The sequence below is a fragment of the Delphinapterus leucas genome, chromosome 11 (assembly GCF_059928025.1).
Source record: "Delphinapterus leucas isolate spDelLeu-1000000601 "Yukka" chromosome 11, BTC_Dleu_Yukka2, whole genome shotgun sequence".
NCBI classification, from domain to species: domain Eukaryota; kingdom Metazoa; phylum Chordata; class Mammalia; order Artiodactyla; family Monodontidae; genus Delphinapterus; species Delphinapterus leucas.
In genome coordinates, this window is record NC_143139.1 from 49,298,121 (window position 1) to 49,319,685 (window position 21,565).

Genomic DNA, 21,565 nt, shown 5'->3' on the forward strand with positions numbered 1-21,565 from the left:
GCAAAATTACTAACCGCTTGTACCAACATCATTCTTCCTTTTCCTGTAATGTACTTTTAAGATGAAGCTGCTCATACTTTTATTTGTCCTCATATTGAATCATTTAAAATATTTTCAGACATTTTGAACCATTAAAATTTTTTTACTGTTAGAAATATCAGTCTTTCCCATAACTAGATTTTAAGGGTTTTGAGGGTAGCAATCATGTCTGCATCACATTTTATTTCTTTCACAAGAATTATAATATGTTATTTAATGACTGTTAAAATTTATAATAAAACTTTTATTAACCCCTCTTAGTGTGATTCATAGTGGGGTATCCTAGTTTAATTCTTTTTTTCCAGGATAAAAACTGCAATTTTGCAGTGAAACTGCTCAGAGCAAGGAAACCCCTAGGATATGGGGACCTGCTGGACCTCTTTCAGGTGTGTGAAAGTGCATCATTTGATCTCACAGTTATAAAATTTGGAAGTAAAATATATTTATCAAACACACAGTGTTATTCTGTTAAAGGAGTTGTGCTTCTTAAGGGACTTAGGTAGAAATTAAACTTTTTTTCTCCCCACCCCACCGCCCACCCGCCAAGTTTTGATTAAAAAGAGTTGACCTTTTCCTCTTTTTTCCATGGAATGATTTTTTTAAAAATGGTTAAGGCAAGATGTCTTTATATTGCTGCACAGCCTTTTCCTCAATGTGGTTTCTAAACTCTAAACCCGTAGGAAGCTTTTTATGTAAAGCCACCTTTAAGTGCATGTAATTAAAATTATTGTTTATAAAGAGAAAGCAGCAATTGCTCAATTAGAAGAGTAGAATTAATTTCTGCTTCTTAGGACCATTATGACATTTAACAGAAGAGAAAAATAATTAGAAACTTCTAAAAAACGATCTTTATATTACTTCATTGTGATCTAGATATGGTAGATATGTTTCCGTTTTCCACATTATGCTTCAAAAAATAGAATAGTTCAATAGGTTTTATTTTTTGGTTGTTCTTGATCATCTATTCTGGATAACAGAAATTTCCTTTGACCATTATATTCTCATATAAACTGGGAGAAAAAAAAGTAGGAAGGGTACCTTTGACTTACATTAAAGTCGAGTTAAAAATTACTTTTATTATTAACTTAACTCAGCTTGATAGATCCAGATAACTGTGACTGACATGTATACAATATTTCAGTGTAACTCACCTTATTTTATTCATTCTAAGATACACAGTTTTTTCACATGTTAATATTCCCCAAATTGGTATGCATTTTACAATTAATGGCATCTTAGAATCACTGTGGGCCAGATAGTGTTGTAGTTGTCTTTTTCAGTGCATGTGTGAACTTGTTCATACTGTCACATCAGTTGAGTTAACGTGCATTGTTGGTATCACGTAAGTTTCATTGCTATTTGAAATGTCACCCTAGTTGTTGTGCAAAAACTTTCTGTTAACATCTTATGGTAAGGTCAAAAAAAAGCACCATCAAAGCCTGCAGAATGGGTATCATTAGCTTAGAAGAATATCTCAGAGACAGTAGTGAAGTACTCTCAAGCAATGAGGCATCCTAAACAAACAATCCAATTAAAAATTGGACAGAAGATCTAAATAGACATTTTTTCCAAAGAAGATATACAGATGGCCAACAGATACATGAAAAGATGCTCAACATCATTAATCATCAGGGATATGCAAATCAAAACCACAATAAGGATATCACCTTATACCTGTTAGAATGGCTATTATCAAAAAGATAAGAAATAACAATGGCCTTCTTGGCCTAGAGTATGAAATTGTGATGAAAAAGTATAAGTGATTAGAATGCATCGTATCATAGTTTAATTGGCAAAGGTAATTGGCACTGATTTTCTTTCTGGCGATATGGGTGTGTCTTAAAAATCATTGTCATCAGAGCCTCTATGAAAGTACATTGTTTTTTCTTCATTCATCTGAAGACTTCAGGCAATTGGTTTCTCTTAGACACTTTTGACTCTTAATTTCCATTTGCATCAAATGCTGTTTACCTTAAAGAGTGGCAGCATAATGTTGTGGGAAGAATAGTGAACCAGGGATTAGAAGACATTTTCAGTTTCTGGTTTTACCACCTACTTATTGTTTTACTTGGTCCAAATCATACCCTATAAACTCTATATGAGTATTGTGATACTCAAATGAGAAACACATGTTAATGTAATAAAAATTATAAGTGCCACTTGTTAGTATTGAAAACTTATATTTGCCTGAACAAGATTTAATAATTTGGAATGTTCTGCAGAGTTAAGGATGGCCTCATACTTCATTGATTCTGGCAGAATTGAATATAGCAGGATATTTACTGCTTCAGAATAGTATTTTTTGAGCTTTATTGTCATCTTTTAATCACTCATGTAAAATGTTTTGTGACATTGTTATGGAAATTTTATGTCTCTGGTTTTGATTCAAAATCTTTATGAACAAGAAAACAAGGAAATAAGGCAGGGGAGCTTTTTTGAAAACACTGTTCTTTGCCAGTCATATTTGCCTTCTCTTAGCTGTGCTAAATCAGTGATTTATACTGGCATACTGAGGGACTTTGCAGAGCATGCTGTAGTAAATAGTAGTCTTTATTTGCCATACCATAAAGGGAGCTTTGGGAGAAGAAAGAAGGGGATTTAAGTGATAAAATTAATGTTAACACTAGTTTTACACTTTTAAAGGTGATTCTGGATGACTTTCTCACAATTTCTTTTGAAAAACATGTTAAAACTCAGATTTCTGTGTCTTTATTACAATTCTTAACGTCAAAAAATAATTGATGGATGTAGTACATTTGAAAACAAATACCAAACACATAAGTTTAAAGTTCTCTTGACTTGGAATTTTATGTTATTTATTCAAATTCCCTGAGGATGACAAACCTGTCTTGTTCATCTTTGTGTAGCCATTCAGTAAGTGTGTATTGATTTAATTTCATTTTGTAAATTTAATTATGTATAATTCAGTTTGTGCATTTTCTAATCTTTTACATTTTTGTTGACATTTTAAAACTTCTGAAAGCAGTGGCTTGGTCGAAGGAGTTATTTTAAGATTTGGAATTACAGCATGTGCATCCAATTAGTTTAAAGCAATATTTCAGTAGTAAGAGGAGTAATGTTATTGTTTTTAATGAGTTTACTTCTTGAAGAAGAAACTAGAGCCAATGAATTCAAGGCATATAATAAAATTCTAGGGATTTTCTGAATATTCATTCAGAAATGTGGTGGGGTTGATGTATATACTATTTTTAATTACTTTTCTGCTCTAGAATATGAATTCTTATTCCTGTTTTCCCTTTTGCACTATTGAAGAAATAGAGTCTTTCTGACGTGGGATAGAACTTCTGAGAAATTGCCATTAAAGAGTTTATAGAAGAAGATGGAGGAGAACCAAAGGAGTGCCAGGAGAAAGGCATGGGAGAGCTGAACTTAAGGGGGAGTAGATTAGATACAGAGTCTGTAGTATTTATGTGAAGTATTTTAACTCTTACTGCTTGATTTTTATTTTGGTATTTATTTTACATTAAGTGATTTTTTATTAAGATTGTCATTACTGGTTGTAATTATATTAAAATATTCTTATTTATGAATTATGTTTAAAATTTTATTTTATATGTGTTCCAAATAAAGCATTGAAAGAGAACAGCTCAGAGGTTGTTCAGCCTTTTCTAATGGGTTGTGGAACCAAGGAACCGAAGATCACTCAGCTATGTTTAGCCGCCATTCAGAGGCTCATGTCCCATGAAGTTGTGTCTGAGGTAATGTGAAGATTTTATCTGAACTGTGCACTTACAAATCAAATCATGAGTTTTCATAAGGAGAGAATAAAACATACCTGATATTTTAATGTACAATAGTGCTTGAAGGACATTGGCTTAATTTTAAAAGGTTACCAAATTGTCTCATTATTAAACACTCAGAATAAAGAACGAAGTACATTTTGTCAAGTCATTTGTAATCTAAGAATTCATAGTTCACTAATATAGATGAAATCTTAAGAACCAAGCAAGTTTTCAGTATCACTGACGGAGAATATTATTCATAAATTATTTTTTAAAATGTAGGAGAGAAAATCATGACTGTTTGCTAGATTATCTGAACTGATAATTTGTTGTTCGTTAACTTAAGGCTATTGTTTGTATCTGACCTTATGACAGTAAAATAAGGAAAAACATTTCATCACTATGAATCTGCATCACTTTTCTTATTTAAGGACCCAAACACCTATATTTTATTTGTTGACAATAATTAAAATCATTGTTTTACAGACTGCAGCTGGAAATATAATTAACATGCTTTGGCAGCTAATGGAAAATAGTCTTGAAGAACTTAAGCTGCTTCAAACAGTTCTTGTTCTTTTAACAACCAATACAGTAGTTCATGACGAGGCACTCTCAAAGGTAGGAAGCCTGTTTGTCAAAGTTCGTAAGTGCTTTGAGACAGTATTTGAATAAGCTGACTGAAAGAGAAAAGCCTGGTGCTGTTTGAACAGCACCTTTCCTGTAGCTATTGCAGTAATGCACATTGCATGTTAAAAGCCATCGGTGCTTTATTTTTCACAGGTTAGAAGTGAAATTAGGTTAGGGTGATTAAGCAGAGCCCCTTGGATATAGCTGACAGGCTTAGTTATGAATAGGATGTGGCAGAAGAAAAGGAATAGAGAAAGAGGAAAAGAAAAAAAATGTGTTTTGAGGTATCAGTGTTCTCCACAATTATCTTGGGTATTCCTGATAGCTCTCCCTTTCCCCCTTTTAAAAATAATTTCACATATATATGTTATGTAAGCCAGATAGTTTAAATCTATCCCTTAAATATCTGGAAAAATGTCCTTTTGGCATTGATACATTGATACTAGGTAAGGCTGCATGTATGATTGCTATTTCTCATTCCTCTCTTATTCCCACCCTCTTTAGGAACATATAACAGCTGTTCTATTATTTGTTTCACTCTTTAAAAAGTTTTTTAAAATTAAGAAATATTTCTAAAGAACAGAAAGTACAGCAAGTAATATAAAAACCAGTCTTTACTTAATGATTTACTATTTAGGGAAATTGTTGGAGTTTCAGTAATAGTTGTATTATAATTTGTATGCCTTTAAGAATGGTTGACTTGTAAAGTAGCAAAGTATACCATCACAGTATACTGTATAGAGACTATATCTCTTTTCTAGTTATTCATTTCATGTTCTTAGGATATAATGAGATTTTACTTAATTGCAAATAGCTTATTCTTTTACCCCATACCTGCTTTATAACATATTTAATGTATTTTTATATATATGTTGTATATAGTTCCTCTTGGTTTCTAGCTATCAAATTATTGTTCTGATACATATATTTAAAATTTTATAAAAGGTTATCATTTGACCTACCCAAGCAATAAGAACTGATTATAGTTTTATAAATAAATATAGGATTTATTTTGGTATTTTGGTTAATTTGGAAATGTAATATTTGGGGATGAAAAATGAAGTATAAAGAAATAATATAAAATTGGGTAATAGGAAAGCTTCTCTATAACATGTACTTTTCCTTTATGTTGAAATTTTAAAAGTGTTAGTGGTATCAAAGGCTTGCTTTCTTTTAAATGTTTAATATAATTAATATGATAAGGCATAGTATTTAAAAATACCATTATTATGTTTTCCTCCAAGAATGGCTTCTTTTAAAACTGTAAAACTTCTAGAAGAACACATAGGAGAAAATTTTTGTGACCTTGGGGTAGGTAGAGACTTCTTAGGTAGGGCACAAACCCATGAATCATAAAAGAAGCCACAGAATGGGGGGAAATATTCACAAATATCTGACAAAGCACTTTTATCTAGAATTTATTGAAAACACTCTTACAACTCATTCATAAGACAACCCAATAAAAAATGGACAAATGATTTCAACAGACACTTTACAAAATAATCTATTCAACTGACTAATGAATACATGGAAAGTGCCTCAGAATCTTTAGTTATCAGGGAAAAGCAAATTAAAACTACAAGGAGATATTATTACACACCCATTAGAATAGTTAAGATTTAAAAAGATTGACCATATCAAGTGTTGTTGAGAACATGGAATAATTTTGAACTCACACATACTGCTGGCAGGAATATAAAATTGTAAAGCAACTTTGGAAAACTAACAGTTTCTTTAAAATTTTAACTTATACTTACTGTGTGATCTGTCCATTTCACTCCTAGGTGTTTACTTACCCAGGTAAATGAAAATGCATGTCCTCATTGAGATTTGTATGTGAATGTTTACAGCAGCTTTTTGTACAGTAGCCAAAAACTGAAACAACCCAAATGTCTATCAGGAGATGAATGGATAAGTAGAATGTGGTATAGTCATACCATGGAATAAAAAAGTATAAATTACTGATACAAAGAAAAACGTAGATGAATTTCACAAATATTACAAGTGAAAGAAACCAAACAGAAAAGAGCACATACTGAATGATTCTATTTGTATAGAAAATACCAGCTAATCTATAGTGATAAAAGCAGATTGGTGGTTACCTGGGGCCAAGGGTGGAGGAAAAAATGGACTGCAAGAGCACAAGGAAACTTTTAGGATGGTGGAAATGTCTTATACTTGATTGTGGCAGTAGTTCCATAGGTGAATATAACTGTCAGAACTCATAAAATCATATACATTAAAGGGATACAGTTTATTGTATATAAATTATACCTTAATAAAGTTGATTTTAAAAGAAAAAATGATTCCTTTTTTAAAAATTATTCATTTATATGCTTAGCAAGTTTATATAGTATTTCTCCAGGTGATTTAGTGATACAACAAAGTTTGAGTACTTGCTATTTGCAAAAAAAAAAGTTCTGGGAAAATAAAAGCACAACACATTATTATATACATGTTAAAAGAACCAGATTGTGAAAGGAGTATTTCACATTACCTTGGTCAATCTTATGTGTCTGTGTATTTACTGAGAGTTTGAATTATTTCAAAATGCTGAGCTTTTTGTAGTTTTATTATATGAAAGAGTGAGACTTTTAGTGTAGGTGATTGAAGCAGCGAAACAAATTATTTAATTTTGGGTTACATCAGATGAAATAAAGATAATAACCATGTTCCTCAATCTTATTTCACACTAAATGGAAATTGTTTTTTCAGGCAATTGTTCTTTGTTTTCGACTACACTTCACAAAAGATAATATTACAAATAATACAGCTGCTGCTACAGTGCGACAAGTTGTTACTGTTGTTTTTGAGAGGATGGTTGCTGAAGATGAACGACACAGAGGTAAAGTGAAAAAAGTTGTTTCCTTTTGACAGTGGGTGGCTCTAACATCCATGCTTTTCTCTTTTATTGATTGTCAGCCATTCCCCTATGAATTTAGGCTACCTAAAAATTAGAATACTTTAAAAAGCCTGTTAGGGCTTCCCTGGTGGCACAGTGGTTGAGAGTCCACCTGCCAAGACAGGGGACACGGGTTCGTGCCCTGGTCTGGGAAGATCTCACATGGCACGGAGCGGCTGGGTCTGTGAGCCATGGCCGCTGAGCTTGCGCATCCGGAGCCTGTGCTCCACAATGGGAGAGGCCACAACAATGAGAGGCCCGCGTACCACACACACAAAAATTTTAAAAAGCCTGTTCATTTTAACTTCATTATTATTGATAATGGCAATTCAAAAGATAAATCCCCCATAATTTTATCACCCTAAGAAGTGGACTCTATTTTCCATGTTTATTTCTAATATATTCATAATTTCATATCGAAGATGATAATTTCACATTACACACCAGATGTTGCATTATAAGTATTTTCAGCCAAACATTACATTATATGAATTTTTCATGTTATTTTTGTAATTGAAATTTTAATGGTTGCATTATATTTTGTGGCTATTCTATAATTTAATGAACTACTTGTGTTCAATAGTTTAGTATTGTTTTGAGTGTCTTCCTACATATATATTTCCATATGAATTATTTCTTTAGGGTAAATTCCCAAGAGTGAGCTTCCCTCATGTGAATCTTTGTCTCTGCCTTTTAACATGTATTAATCAAGATTATTTATATAATGTAAAGTTTAATATTTTCATATTTTCATCAAATATTTGTAATTTTTAGCATCTTTTTCTTTGTGATTTACAACATTTCCTAAAAACTTAAAACATCTCCTGTCACAGAGCTTACAGATACTATGCTTCTGTTATAATTTTTATAATTTGATAACTTTTAACCTTTTTTTCATTTGTTAACCCTTATTGGATGAAAAGTAAATTTTTTCCCATGATCAGTTGAAAAGATCATAAGGTGCTACCAAGAGCAACCTCTCTGTTTTATGGAGTCAAGAAACAAAAGATTAAACTTTTTTTTCCTTTACATAGTTTTTTCTTTCCCCTTAAACTCTTTTTTTTTTTTCCGGTACGCGGGCCTCTCACTGTTGTGGCCTCTCCCGTTGCGGAGCACAGGCTCCGGACGCGCAGGCTCAGCGGCCATGGCTCACGGGCCCAGCCGCTCCGCGGCATGTGGGATCTTCCTAGACCGGGGCACGAATCCGTGTCCCCTGCATCGGCAGGTGGACTCGCAACCACTGCTCAACCAGGGAAGCCCGAAATATTTTTTTTTTTTTTTTTTTTTTTCGGTACGCGGGCCTCTCACTGCCGCGGCCTCTCCCGTTGCGGAGCACAGGCTCCGGACGCGCAGGCTCAGCGGCCATGGCCCACGGGCCCAGCCACTCCGTGGCATGTGGGATCCTCCCGGACCGGGGCACGAACCCGTGTCCCCTGCATCAGCAGGCAGACTCTCAACCACTGCGCCACCAGGGAAGCCCTCCCCTTAAACTCTTGATATTAGCAATCTTTCATATCATTTGGTGTTTTTTTGGTAATACTGGTAAAAAACGGCAATACTAGTAAGTAATGATAATGGTGCCTACTCTAATAATTGCTTCACTTTTCCTGAAATTAACCATTGGTCAGATTTTTCACATTCAGTTTCAGACATTTAGTCTGTTGGTTTATTAGGATATTCCCACTGACTTTTGTTTCACTTTTCCTAGGGGAAATGCAGGTGGAATTCTAGCAGTTTGGAATATTAAGGAATTAAACTTAAGGGATAAAACAGGGCAGTTCTCCAGTTTGAATGTCTTGTATATTCATAATCTCAATATAAGTTCTGGATTGGTAGTTTTGCCTGTGTGTCTCTAAAGACTAATATCTCATTTAATACTTTCTAATAAGGTAGAAAATACTTAGAACCTCTTTCTTTTCAAGTAGTCATTGAGTCAACATTTATTCAAAACAGGCTGTCATAGCTTACAGGGAATGATACCTTCTTAGTATTCAAAGAAATTGGGAAGCCCCATTCTAGTTAACTCTTAGCTAGTCAGTACCTGTGACTGACATAGTACTTGTGGCAGATCAAGCAGTTAATTCTTTTGAAGATGGAGAGATGATAGAGAAATTAACCATGTGATAAATATTTATATGTTTGATATTTAATGGTACATTCAAAGATCATGTGGATTTTAAATCCATGAAATAAAGAGACTGGAGAAAGGGGTACTGAGAAAATCAAATGTATGTGTAAAGATACTAAGTTTATTAAAATGAATGTAAGATAGTGAAGAGTGATTTTTATGGCATTTTGTATAAAAATGGGATTCCCAATTTTTCTTCCCATTTTGGAGGCATGGTTCTGAAGTTATTATTAAAGTTTATAATTCTATAAATAAGTATTTATTTTAAGGATACCTTTTAGACAGTATATATGATTCATTAATGGTCATTATGAACTCCTAAAACCCCTCTAATTTTGATTGCAGATGTTGTAGAACAACCAGTACTAGTCCAAGGAAATAGTAACAGAAGATCTGTCAGTACCCTCAAACCTTGTGCTAAAGATGCATATATGCTTTTCCAGGTATTTCAGTTGATAAGAATAATTTTTATTATACAGTATAGTTTTGTATGAATTTTTGATTTTGCAATTTTGTATCTGATTCAATTTTTTAAGCGTCATTTTTTTAAATTGTCCAATTTTATAGTGTCAAAGAGGTACAGGTTACCCCCACTATCTGACAGTAGCACATTTCTGTGAAACCTTTCATAAGCCAAAATGGCCTAAAGTGAAAAAGCAATTACCTTAGTACACAATTACCTAACGAATGCACAAAATAGATCGAGATAAAGCACAGATGCTCACAGACACAGTTCAAAGCTATGGCAGCTTGATGCTGAGATGCTGAGTGTAGTTCCCGGGGAAAGAGCTTGGCGGTACCACTCTTGCTGCCTGGGGTGTGTGCTGCCTCTACTATGGGCTCGCTGCAAAGCAAGTGCTGACACGATTTTCACTTTTGCCTTTTTTTTTTTTTTTTTTTTTCTGTAAAAATGAAAATCCTCTTCAGATTTCTTCTGGTTAGAGAAAACAGGTGCTAACGTAGGTCTTCTGTAAAAGCTAAGTGGTAAAGCGAACTTTTGAAAAGCCCGTGATACCTGTATTTAAAAAAAATTCTAAAACATTAAAGAGCATCTATAGCTAATTAACATGATGAAATGTTATGTTTCACTTTAAGGAAATAAAATGAATTAAACCCTGAACTAGATATATTAGGGATGACTAGTCATATAAAATACTTCCTTTAATAGGAAAATTAAAGTACTAAATTTCTGTTCTACCTAATGTAATTTGATATGCAAATACCTGATTTTTACATTACTTGTCGTGAATAAAATAAGATTAACCTGCACTGAAAATTTTATTAATTTTGGTTAAAGGGTTAAGTGGTTTTTCATTAAAACCATGTTAGAATAACCACTTATCTGTGCACTCTATATATTTAGTTTACTTACCTAATCAACTATACAATTAATCAAAATTTGAATTACCAGTACTTAGTTTCTAAGGAGTAAAACCTATTATTTAAGAAGGGATACTTTAAAAAAATTTTTGTGAACTATAAAATGAAAGGACATTTCATTCCAGCATGTGAAATATTTTATTTTTTATTCATTGTTTGATTTATTTTCCCAGGACCTTTGTCAGTTGGTTAATGCTGATGCCCCTTACTGGCTAGTAGGCATGACAGAAATGACCCGAACATTTGGCCTCGAATTACTTGAGTCAGTCTTGAATGATTTTCCACAAGTCTTTTTACAAGTAAGCCATTTGTAGTATCTTGCAACAAAATTAATCTTTAATTTTTTCACAGATACTTATCAAGAGAGTAACATGTATTTTTCCCCCACATTAAAAAATGCAAAAAATTATAACCTTAGACTTTAGACATATAATAATTTGCTGATATCTTAATTTTTGTTGTGCCCAAGCAGTTTGAAATTTTAACATTAGAAGGAATTCCTAGAGTGTCTAGTCAAGCATTTCCCAATCTAAGGGTGTACAGAGGAATGTGGTACGTGAGCTATTTTTATAATATTTAAAAGCCTTAAAAAATTGTCACTAATTTTTTTACTTGTTTATATGCAGCTTTGTGCTTTAACATAATTTAAATGGAAAAAAGAAGTCGTCAATGCTTAATAAATTTAATGTGCTATACAGAATATTTCAAAACAGAAGGTTAATAGGGGAAAAAGTGAGAAAGAATTCAAACTTTTCATTTTACTTGTAAGAAGCTAAAGTCCAAAAGTGATTCAGTGATTTACATGGGGTTCTTTAGTTATTAGCAGATCTTGAACAAAAACTTAGAACTTTTAACTACTACTCTAGCTCCTTTCCCTACCATGCTGCCCCTCCCTAAGTCATCTGTTTTATCCTTGCTTTTACCTAAAAATGTGTGAATCAAGTGAGAAAAAAGTAGAAGGTCCTTTAGCCCAAGAGTTGGGACTGAAACTTTTACTACATGGTTCATAATTTTTGGTCCGTGTTAGACAACTGTTCAGTGCTTTCAATGATAATAATATTAACTGATGATTCCCTTGCTTGTATTAGTATAGGATAAGTTTAGCTACAACTCGACTAATCGTCTTGTATAAACTGATAGCTGTAACAGCTACCACTTTGGACTGCCTACTCCATGCTGTGACTTTGCTAAATTCCTTATATATCATACTCTCTTTAAGCTGCACAAATGCCTGAGAAGTACCAGTTATTCCTACTTTACACAGGAGGAAGCTAAGACTTTAAGAGGGTTAAATAATTTGTCTAAGGTTTCATAGTTTGTAAGTGCCCTCACCCTCTAGCCATACTGTCATTCTTGTTGTTCCTAAATGACCCAGGTGGACTCCTGCTCCTAGGCCTTTGTACTTCCTGCTTCCTGAACCCGGAATGCTTTTCTCCCATATGGCTTGTTCTCTTACTCTTTTGAGGTCTTTACTCAATGGTCAACCTACCAGATAAACTTTCCTCACCACTGTGTAAAATGGCGGCTGTTTTTCATGGCAGCACCCTTGTCTTTCTTACTCCTTGTTATTTTTCTTTGTATCACTTATTTCCTCCTGACATATGTATTTGTACATTAGTTGATCTCACTTCCCCTACAGGAAAGTAAGCTCTATGAGGCAGGGACTTAGTTCACTGTTGTATAGGTGCCTATAGTGGTGCCTGGCATATGACAGGTGTTCAGTAAATATTTAAATGAATGAGTGAATGAATTTGTAAATGAATTTGAATTTGACGAGATCAGGTGCGTTCAGGGTGGTATGGCCATAGACAATGAATTTGAATTTGAAATGTCTATAGTTTGGATTATGTTTTTTAATTTTGTAGGAAAGGATTTGAAAAAATGTTTCCAGATTTATTGTACCCATAATAAATTTATTCTACTTTATTCTTCCTGCTATAATGCAGAGGAGAAAAAAGAATTATTCTGTGTAAGATCCTAAAATTTACACCTACAAAGTTTTCTTCAAGAGAGAAATATTTGCTTTCATTCACTCATTGTTCACTCATCCAATCAAAATTTACCAATCCCTTACAATATGCTAGTCCGTGTGTTCAGTGCCAAGAATACAGAATTTAAATAAGACAGATAAAATTCCTGCCCTTACGGCACCTACCAATCTAATTGGAAGAAAAACATTAACTGAATGATAAGCCATGATGAGTGCTGTGAGGGAAAAGTATAAAAAGTGCTATGGAAATGAGTATCATAGGTACCAAACCTGGTGGAGAGTTGGTGATGAATGAAGGCTATGAAACTTTCACCTGAAAGATAAAGAGTAGTTAGTTGGGGGAAATAGGTAGTATAGGAAAAGAATATTCCAGAGCAGTGGCTCTAAGAAAGGATCTGTCTTCTCTTTTAGAAAATAAGCTTTAATAAGGGCAGGGACAAAATCGAACTTAACCTTGAATTCCTTTACCTAGCACAGTGCTTGGTACATATTAAACAGTCAGCAAGTAAATGCTGAATAAATCATTGAAATGTGAGTAAAAAAAGCAGTCTTTTACCTTCTTCAAAATAAAATCAGTGAGTTATAGGACTAATTATACTTATTAATCAAAGATGACTTTTGGCTTTCTGGCTTGAGCAGTGTGTTGCTTGCTACTAAGGTGGAATACTCTATGGGCAGAACTTTTGCTAGAAAGGATAGTTTATTCAGTTTTGAACTTACTCATTTTGAGACACCTGAGTGTACACAAAATGGTAGTTTAATTTATGCATCTTGAGCTCAGAAGTAAGGTTTTGGGCTAAAGTTATAAATTTAAACTTCACTGGCATATAGTTGCTAATTGAAGATATGGGAGTGAATGAGATCACCTATGGCGATAACATATGGAAGTGAGGACCTGATATTCTGGAGCTCTGAGGAACCTCATTGTTAAATGGTTGGGCATGAGAGGATGAGCATACAAAAGAGACTAAGAACATGGGGGCCAGAAATGTAGGAATGTATCTGAGAGACTGTGGCATAATAAAAGACAAAAGCAGAGAAAGCTTCAAGATGAACCAAGTAATCAGTTATGTCAGGTGCTTCAAAGAAATTTGGTAAGACTGAAAGGGCAGTGTTTGTCCACAGTGATCATGAGTATAATGAGAATAGTTTCAGTGGAGATGGAGTGGTTGATGGGGGTTGTGGAGGAAACCCAGTTGCAGCTAGTTGAATAGTGAGGGGGAAAAGTGAATAGATAAAACTTTTCAGAGTTGTCTGTAATATTTATGAATTAACCAATACCTAAGGTTATTTAATAAAGTATGAAAACGGACTTAACTATGCTTTTCATTTTGTCAGTGAAACTACTGTAGATTTGAGATTAGAATTTCAAATCACTTTACTCTTAAGATCCCATTTTTTGGGGGGAAGAATTAAAAGTACATTAAAATGGATATAAAAGCAATTATACTCCAATAAAGATGTTTAAAAAATGGATATAAAAGACTAGAAGGATATATATTTGGAGTCAACAATGATGACTCACTAACTTATCTCTGGGAGGTGAGATGAAGCAAAGCTTTTATTTTTTACTTATCTGTGTTTTCTTTCTTTTTTTTTCTCTAGTAAAGCTGATTTTTTTCCTTGAATGAACCTGATTTTTTTAAAAAAATACATTTTACAAATTTTGTGATTCTGAACAAATAAACTGCTCTATGCCTTATTTTTCCTTTTTTTGGTAAGATTAAAGGATTAGATTGGTAGATTTTTATTATTGTTTCTTTGTTTGCAGCTTCAATGAAATTGAGATGCTTAAAACAACAGAATAATATATATTTGAGGTTAGACATTAAATGTAGACTGGACTTTGTATTGTCAGTATAATGGGACTACTTTTGGCTAATATAGTTAAGGCATTAATAGGTTAAGGGAGCTTTTCTGCATAATATGCCATAATTCTAAGTAAAATTTAAGAATTCTTTGCAAGATTCCCAGACTTTAAAATAATTATGCTTTTTTGTCATTGTGTTTTTATCAGCTTTTTGTGTTCTGTTCAAGCAATCTAAGTAGAACAAAATATTAATTAGTAAATCTTCTATGCATGAATAGAATTATCTTTGCAAAATAAAATCTGAATTATATAATTTATTATACTTTATTAATCAGATTTTTTGTAAGCTGCCTATTTAAATGCTTTATCTGTTTGAATTTGCGTAATGTATTTTCTTTCTTTTGTTCTTTATGTTTTTAATTGCTAGTGTCCTACTAAAATTAAAATTCCTAGTAATAAACATCATTTTAATTCCAAAATTATTAAATGTTCAACTTAGATTCTTTTTAAAACTTCTTGAAATATTGTTTGATGTTATATTCTCAAAGAACAATACTAATTTCAGAATTGTGTGTAAAATGGTAAAATAATAAACTGTATAAACTTATAATAAAGCTAAATTATTCATACTGATTATTAAAGATTATTATTAATTGTGAGACTGTTTTATAAGCATTAAGTACAAACTAAGTTAATTCTTCTTTTTTTTCTTTTTTTTTTTTAATCTTTGCAAATAGCATCAGGAATTTAGTTTCCTCCTCAAAGAAAGGGTATGTCCTCTTGTGATAAAGCTCTTTTCTCCAAATATAAAGTTCAGACAAGGTTCCAGCACTTCATCTTCTCCAGCACCAGTTGAAAAACCATATTTTCCTATCTGCATGCGTTTGCTGAGAGTAGTATCTGTTCTGATTAAGCAATTTTACAGTCTTTTGGTAAGTGCTAATTTTTATATGTGTTTGTGTGTGTAATCGCATGAAGTCTCTTCTGAGAAGATGATGTATTTAGCTTTTTCACTTCAGTTAAGCAAACTTTTTTTTTTGAGCACGTATAGGTATTCTCTTAGGTACTCAAAAGTTCATTCTTCCCTTTCTTATGTTTATGTGGCATTTTTAATGTATGTAAAGAAGAGTCATGGCCTATTATCAGATTTGGTGAATTCTAGCATAAGAAATCAATTTTTACTTTCAGTCTAATATTGTATCTATTTTGCATAAATTTTTGGATGCAGGGTATGTTGTGATATTCCAGATCATAATTCTTTCAATGTGATGATTGATTCTTAAATATTTTTCAGAGAAAATGGTATATGATGGTATGTTTCTTTTTAATTTTATGTTAAGTCAAATTCAGCATTTTACCTTAATTTTAATTAACAAAAGTAGTTGGTTAGGGCTTCCCTGGTGGTGCAGTGGTTGAGAATCTGCCTGCCAATGTGGGGGACACGGGTTCGAGCCCTGGTCTGGGAAGATCCCACATGCTGCGGAGCAACTAGGCCCGTGAGCCGCAACTACTGAGCCTGCGTGCCTCGAGCCTGTGCTCCGCAACAAGAGAGGCCGTGATAATGAGAGGCCCGTGCACCGCGATGAAGAGTGGCCCCTGCTTGCCACAACTAGAGAAAGCCCTCGCACAGAACCGAAGACCCAACACAACCAAAAATAAATAAATAAATTAATTAATTAAAAAAAAAGTTCTCATCACAAGAAAAAAGAATTAAAAAAAAAAAAAGAGGGCTTCCCTGGTAGTGCAGTGGTTGAGAGTCTGCCTGCCGACACAGGGGACGTGGGTTCATGCCCCGGTCCGGGAAGATCCCACATGCCATGGAGTAGCTAGGCCCGTGAGCCATGGCCGCGGAGCCTGTGCGTCCGGAGCCTGTGCTCCGCAACGGGAGAGGCCACAACAGTGAGAGGCCCCTGTACTGCAAAAAAAAAAAAAAAAATTGGTTATAGATCATCTATGAAAAGTCAATCTTACATGTTAGCAATAACCAACAACATAACAAACTATTAGACCGTATAGGTAGTTTATACTAAATTCTGTGGAGACTATTTTTAAAAAAAGGCTTTTTCCATATTTATGTTATACTTGTCATAGATGTTCTTTTCCTATTCCAAGTCCATTTATGTAAAATGCATTTAGAACTAGTCTTTATAAGCACTGTAGTTATAATTATTTCTGGCCACGTGAGGTATATCTGTAATATATTTAATACATTGTTTGGCAATACTGTAGGAAATCAAGTCATTTCAGAATGTGTTGCTAAAAATGAAATTACAACACTCCCTAACACCATACACAATAATAAACTCCAAATGGATTAAAGACCTAAATGTAAGACCGGACACTATAAAGCTCTTAGGGGAAAACATAGAAAGAACACTCTTTGACGTAAATCACAGCAAGATCTTTTTTGACCTACCTCCTAGAGTAATGAAAATAAAAACAAAAATAAACAAATGGGACCTAATGAAACTTAAAAGCTTTTACACAGCAAAGGAAACTATAAAGAAGACAAAAAGACAACCTCAGAATGGGAGTAAATATTTGCAAACAAGTCAACAGACAAAGGATTAATCTCCAATATATATAAACAGCTCATGCAGCTCAATATTAAAAAAACAACCCAATCCAAAAATGGGCAGAAGACCTAAATAGACATTTCTCCAAAGAAGACATACACATGGCCACGAGGCACAAGAAAAGGTGCTCAACACCACTAATTATTAGAGAAATGCAAATCAAGACTACAATGAGGTATTACCTCACACCGGTTAGAATGGGCATCCTCAGAAAATCTATAAACAACAAATGCTGGAGAGGGTGTGGAGAAAAGGGAACCCTCTTGCACTGTTGGTGGGAATGTAAATTGATACAGCCACTATGGAGAACAGTATGGAGGTTCCTTAAAAAATCTAAAAATAGAATTACCATATGACCCAGCAATCCCACTACTGGGCATATACCCAGAGAAAACCATAATTCAAAAAGACACGTGCACCCCAGTGTTCATTGCAGCACTATTTACAATAGCCAGGACATGGAAGCAACCTAAATGCCCATCCACAGACAAATGGATAAAGAAGATGTGGTACATGTATGCAATGGAATATTACTCAGCCATAAAAAGGAACAAAATTGGGTCATTTGTAGAGGTGTGGATGGACCTAGAGATTGTCATACAGAGTGAAGTAAGTCAGAAAGAGAAAAACAGATATCGTATATTAATGCACATATGTGGAATCTAGAAAAATGGTACAGATGAACCAGTTTGCAAGGCAGAGATGGTGACACAAACGTAGAGAACAAACGTATGGAGAACAAGGGGGGAAAGTGGGGAGGGGGGTGATGGTGGTGGGATGAATTGGGAGATTGGGTTTGACGTATATACACTAATATGTATAAAATAGATAACTTATAAGAACCTGCTATATAAGAAAAACAAAGTTAAATTAAAAAAAAAAGAATGTGTTGCTATTTAGGGAACTGTAAACTATCAGGGCTTGGTGCCAAGGGTTTAAGAGTCTTTTAAAGTTCTTTTTTAAGAAAGGTAGATTAGTTTCTCTAAAGATGGAAAGTTTTTACCTGTCAGTTGTTATATTTTCTGTATTGTGTTTATTTATAGTCTGTTTCTATCCACAAAAAAACTTTTAAAAAAATGTACAGCAGAGTGACAAGATGATAGAATAGGAAGCTCCAGGCACTCTACCCCTCATGGAGACACCAACTTAACAATATACAGAACAGATTGCCCTTGTGAGAACTTTAGAAACCAGCTTAGAAATTACAGCACCCCAGGCAAGTCCAAGGCCAAGAAAAGGTTCATTAGAGTGGGTAGGAAAACCCATTGCACTTACCCGCTGTACCTCATCCCACTCCTGGCACAGCACAGCATGGTATGATCAAGGGAAATTCCCAACTTATGGCTTCTCCTTCAGGTGGAAAAGAAGGGTGAAATATGCAACCAATGTCCTGACTTTTGGGGGTACTGCCCAAGGGACTGATTTTTGTCTCAGCTGACTCTTGGACACTTAAAAGAAAGGCAGCAACATAGTTGGGTGCCTGGGGGCCTGCTGAGATCAAAGTCAAGGCCACAGCACCAGGGAGATTATAGTAACACAGACAGACACCAGGGGAAGCACCAATACCTTGACTTGATACAGCACCACAGACTGCAATACTACATACAGACACCAGGGAGAGCTCCTGAGTAGAAATCGGCAAATGTCTTTAGCTGGGAAATTACACACATAAGCCCAGAGAGGACACATTGACAGAAAAGGTTTGAGAGGACCCCAAAATCTCTAGCTGGGCTGATTGGTAAAGATCTTTCCCTGTACAAAGCCAGTCCATAAAGACTAAAAGAGTTAGCTGTTTTTTCAAATGCCCAGATTTCAACAGAAAATAAGAAGACATACAAATAAACAGGAAAACATGGCCTAACCAAAGGAGCAAAATAAACCTCCAGAAATTGTCCCTAAAGAAATGGAGATAAGTGAGTTACCCAACAAAGAATTCAAAATAACCATCACAAAGATGCTCAGAGAGCTAAAAGAGAACACAGACAACTAGTCAGGAAAATGGTATATGAACAAAATGAGAATATCAACAAAGAGAAACTATAAAAAAGAACCAAACAAATTCTGAAGCTGAAGAATACAATAACTGAATTGAAAAAATTCACTAGAGGAAATAGACCACAGACTGGATCAAGCAGAAGGAAGAATCAGCAAAGTTGAAGACAGGTTATTTGAAATTATCAAGTCAGAGGAGCAAAAAGAAAAAAGAATGAAGAGACCCTATGGGACACCTCAAGTAGACCAGTATATGCATGTCTAGGAAGAACACACTGTATTTTACTTTCACACTCACAATACCTCTGTAACCAAACGTGGATATTTTTCCCACACTGACCAGTTCTCTGACAGCCAGGTGTCTTACATTTTGATTAAATTCTGACATCTACCAGAGTTAGCACAGGCCGCATAGGTTAAGGGATCAGTCCGCGAGACTGTCCCCTGTTTTAGATGCCAGTCCCAAGTAGTGGATCCCCAGGTTACCAACAACTTCTGTCTAACTTGGCTACAAATTGGAGGTTCTCACGACCCCTTCTTGGGGTTCAATAACTTGATAAAGTGGCTCACAGAACCCAGGAAAACATTTTGCTTACTTCTGCCAATTTCTTAGCAAGGATATTTTAAAGGATATCAATGAACAGGCAGATAAAGAGATACATAGGGTGAATTCTGGAAGGGTCCTGAGAGCAGGAGCTTCTGTCCCTGTGAAGCTGGGGTATACCACCCTTCTGTCATGTAAATGCGTTCACTAACCTGGATGTTCCCCAAACTCCATATTTTGGCGATCTTTAGGAAGGTTTCATCATGTAGGCATGATTGATTATTAACTCAATTTCCACCCCTCTTCCCACTCCAGAGAATGGAGGGTGGGGCTGAAAGTACCAAGATTCTAATCATGGTTTGCTCTTTCTGGTAACTAACCCCTATCCCAGAGTCCATTGAGAGTTGCCTCATTAGAACAAAAGATACTCCTGTTACCTACAAAGTTCCAAGGGATTTAGGAGCTCTGTGTCAGATGCTCCTATCATTCAGGAAATTACAAGGGTTTTAGGAGATATGTGTCAGGAACTGGGGTCAGAAGTCAATTCTTAGAACAAAGGACGCTCCTAGCCACCCCTATTTACAAGGGTTTTAGGAGCTCTCCTAAAATCAGGGGTGGAGACCAACATATATATTTCTTATTATTTCACAATGCATTATGGGAGTCTTAGATGGGGAGGGAAGGGGGCAGAGAGTTTATTTGAAGAAGTAACGGCTGAAACTCCCCAAATTTGAAGAAGGAAATGGACATACAAATTCATGAAGCTCAAAGAATTCCAACTGGGATTAATTCAAGAGACCCAAGCCAAGACACATTATAATCAAGCTGTCAAAAGTCACAGACAAAATATCTTTAAAGCAGAAAAAGAAGAGTGATTCTTCATGTGCAAGGGAGTGTTCATAAGATTTTCAGCAGACTTCTCAGCAGAAACCTTGCCAGCCAGAAGGGAATGGGGTGATATATTCAAAGTACTGAAAGAAAAAACTGTCAATCAAGAATACTAATCAAAACTTTCCTTCAAAATGAAGTCTTTCCCAGATGAACAAAAACTGAGAGAGTTTATTACCTGTGACTAGGCCGAATATATATCACTTCACTATTTATTCCCTAAGTATTATCAGAGTTGTCTTGGGAGGGCTTCTCTCTCTTCCCTCTTTAAAATATATGTTTAACTAGTTAAATTAACATAAGGCTATAGAAAGAGAAGACATTTCTCCTTTTCCTTTTCATATCCACTAATCAGAAATGGAGAACCCCATCTTTTTTCTGTTCTCCACAATAATGCAGCATGCTTACATCTTCACCACGGCAAATGCAGAATTCACATTTTGTTTCTGTTCCCAAATCAAGAATTACCAACTTAATTATCTTTTATTTTTATAATACTTGGTGCTGAATTGTATCCCTTCAAAATTTATATGTTGAAGCCCTAACCCCCCCCACTGTGACAGTATTTGGAGATGAGATCTTTGGGAGATAATTAGGTTAGACGAGGTCATGAAGGTAGGGCCCCCATGATAGAATTAGTGACGTTATACAAAGAGATACTGGAGAGCATGCTCTCTCTCTCTGTCTGCCATGTGACAACACAGTAGTAAGGCAGCCGCCTGCAAGCCAGAAAAAGAGCCCTCACCAGAACCCAACCATGCTGCCACCCCGATCTCAGACTTCCAGCCTCTAGAACTGTGAGAAATAAATTTCTGTTTTCTAAGCCACCCAGTCTATGGTATTTTGTTATGGCAGCTCAAGCAGACTAAGGCATTTGGTTTCTGTTCACCACTTCTGTTATCTAGCGGTTCATCCAGTGACTTTTTCATAGCTACAGAAATCTTAT

At 34.8% G+C, this 21,565-nt stretch overlaps 1 protein-coding gene across 8 annotated transcripts in view; it reads left to right on the plus strand.

Moving 5' to 3' along the window:
* Positions 1-21,565, plus strand: part of MON2 (MON2 regulator of endosome-to-Golgi trafficking) — a 200,508-nt gene that overhangs the window by 20,087 nt on the left and 158,856 nt on the right. For all 8 annotated transcript variants that reach the window (XM_089919984.1, XM_089919982.1, XM_089919985.1 and 5 more), the window contains exons 3-8: positions 3,631-3,758; positions 4,269-4,400; positions 7,125-7,254; positions 9,785-9,882; positions 10,993-11,118; positions 15,357-15,551. In XM_089919984.1, the coding sequence (XP_089776110.1) occupies positions 3,631-3,758; positions 4,269-4,400; positions 7,125-7,254; positions 9,785-9,882; positions 10,993-11,118; positions 15,357-15,551 (809 nt within the window). The remainder of the gene's footprint in view (positions 1-3,630; positions 3,759-4,268; positions 4,401-7,124; positions 7,255-9,784; positions 9,883-10,992; positions 11,119-15,356; positions 15,552-21,565) is intronic.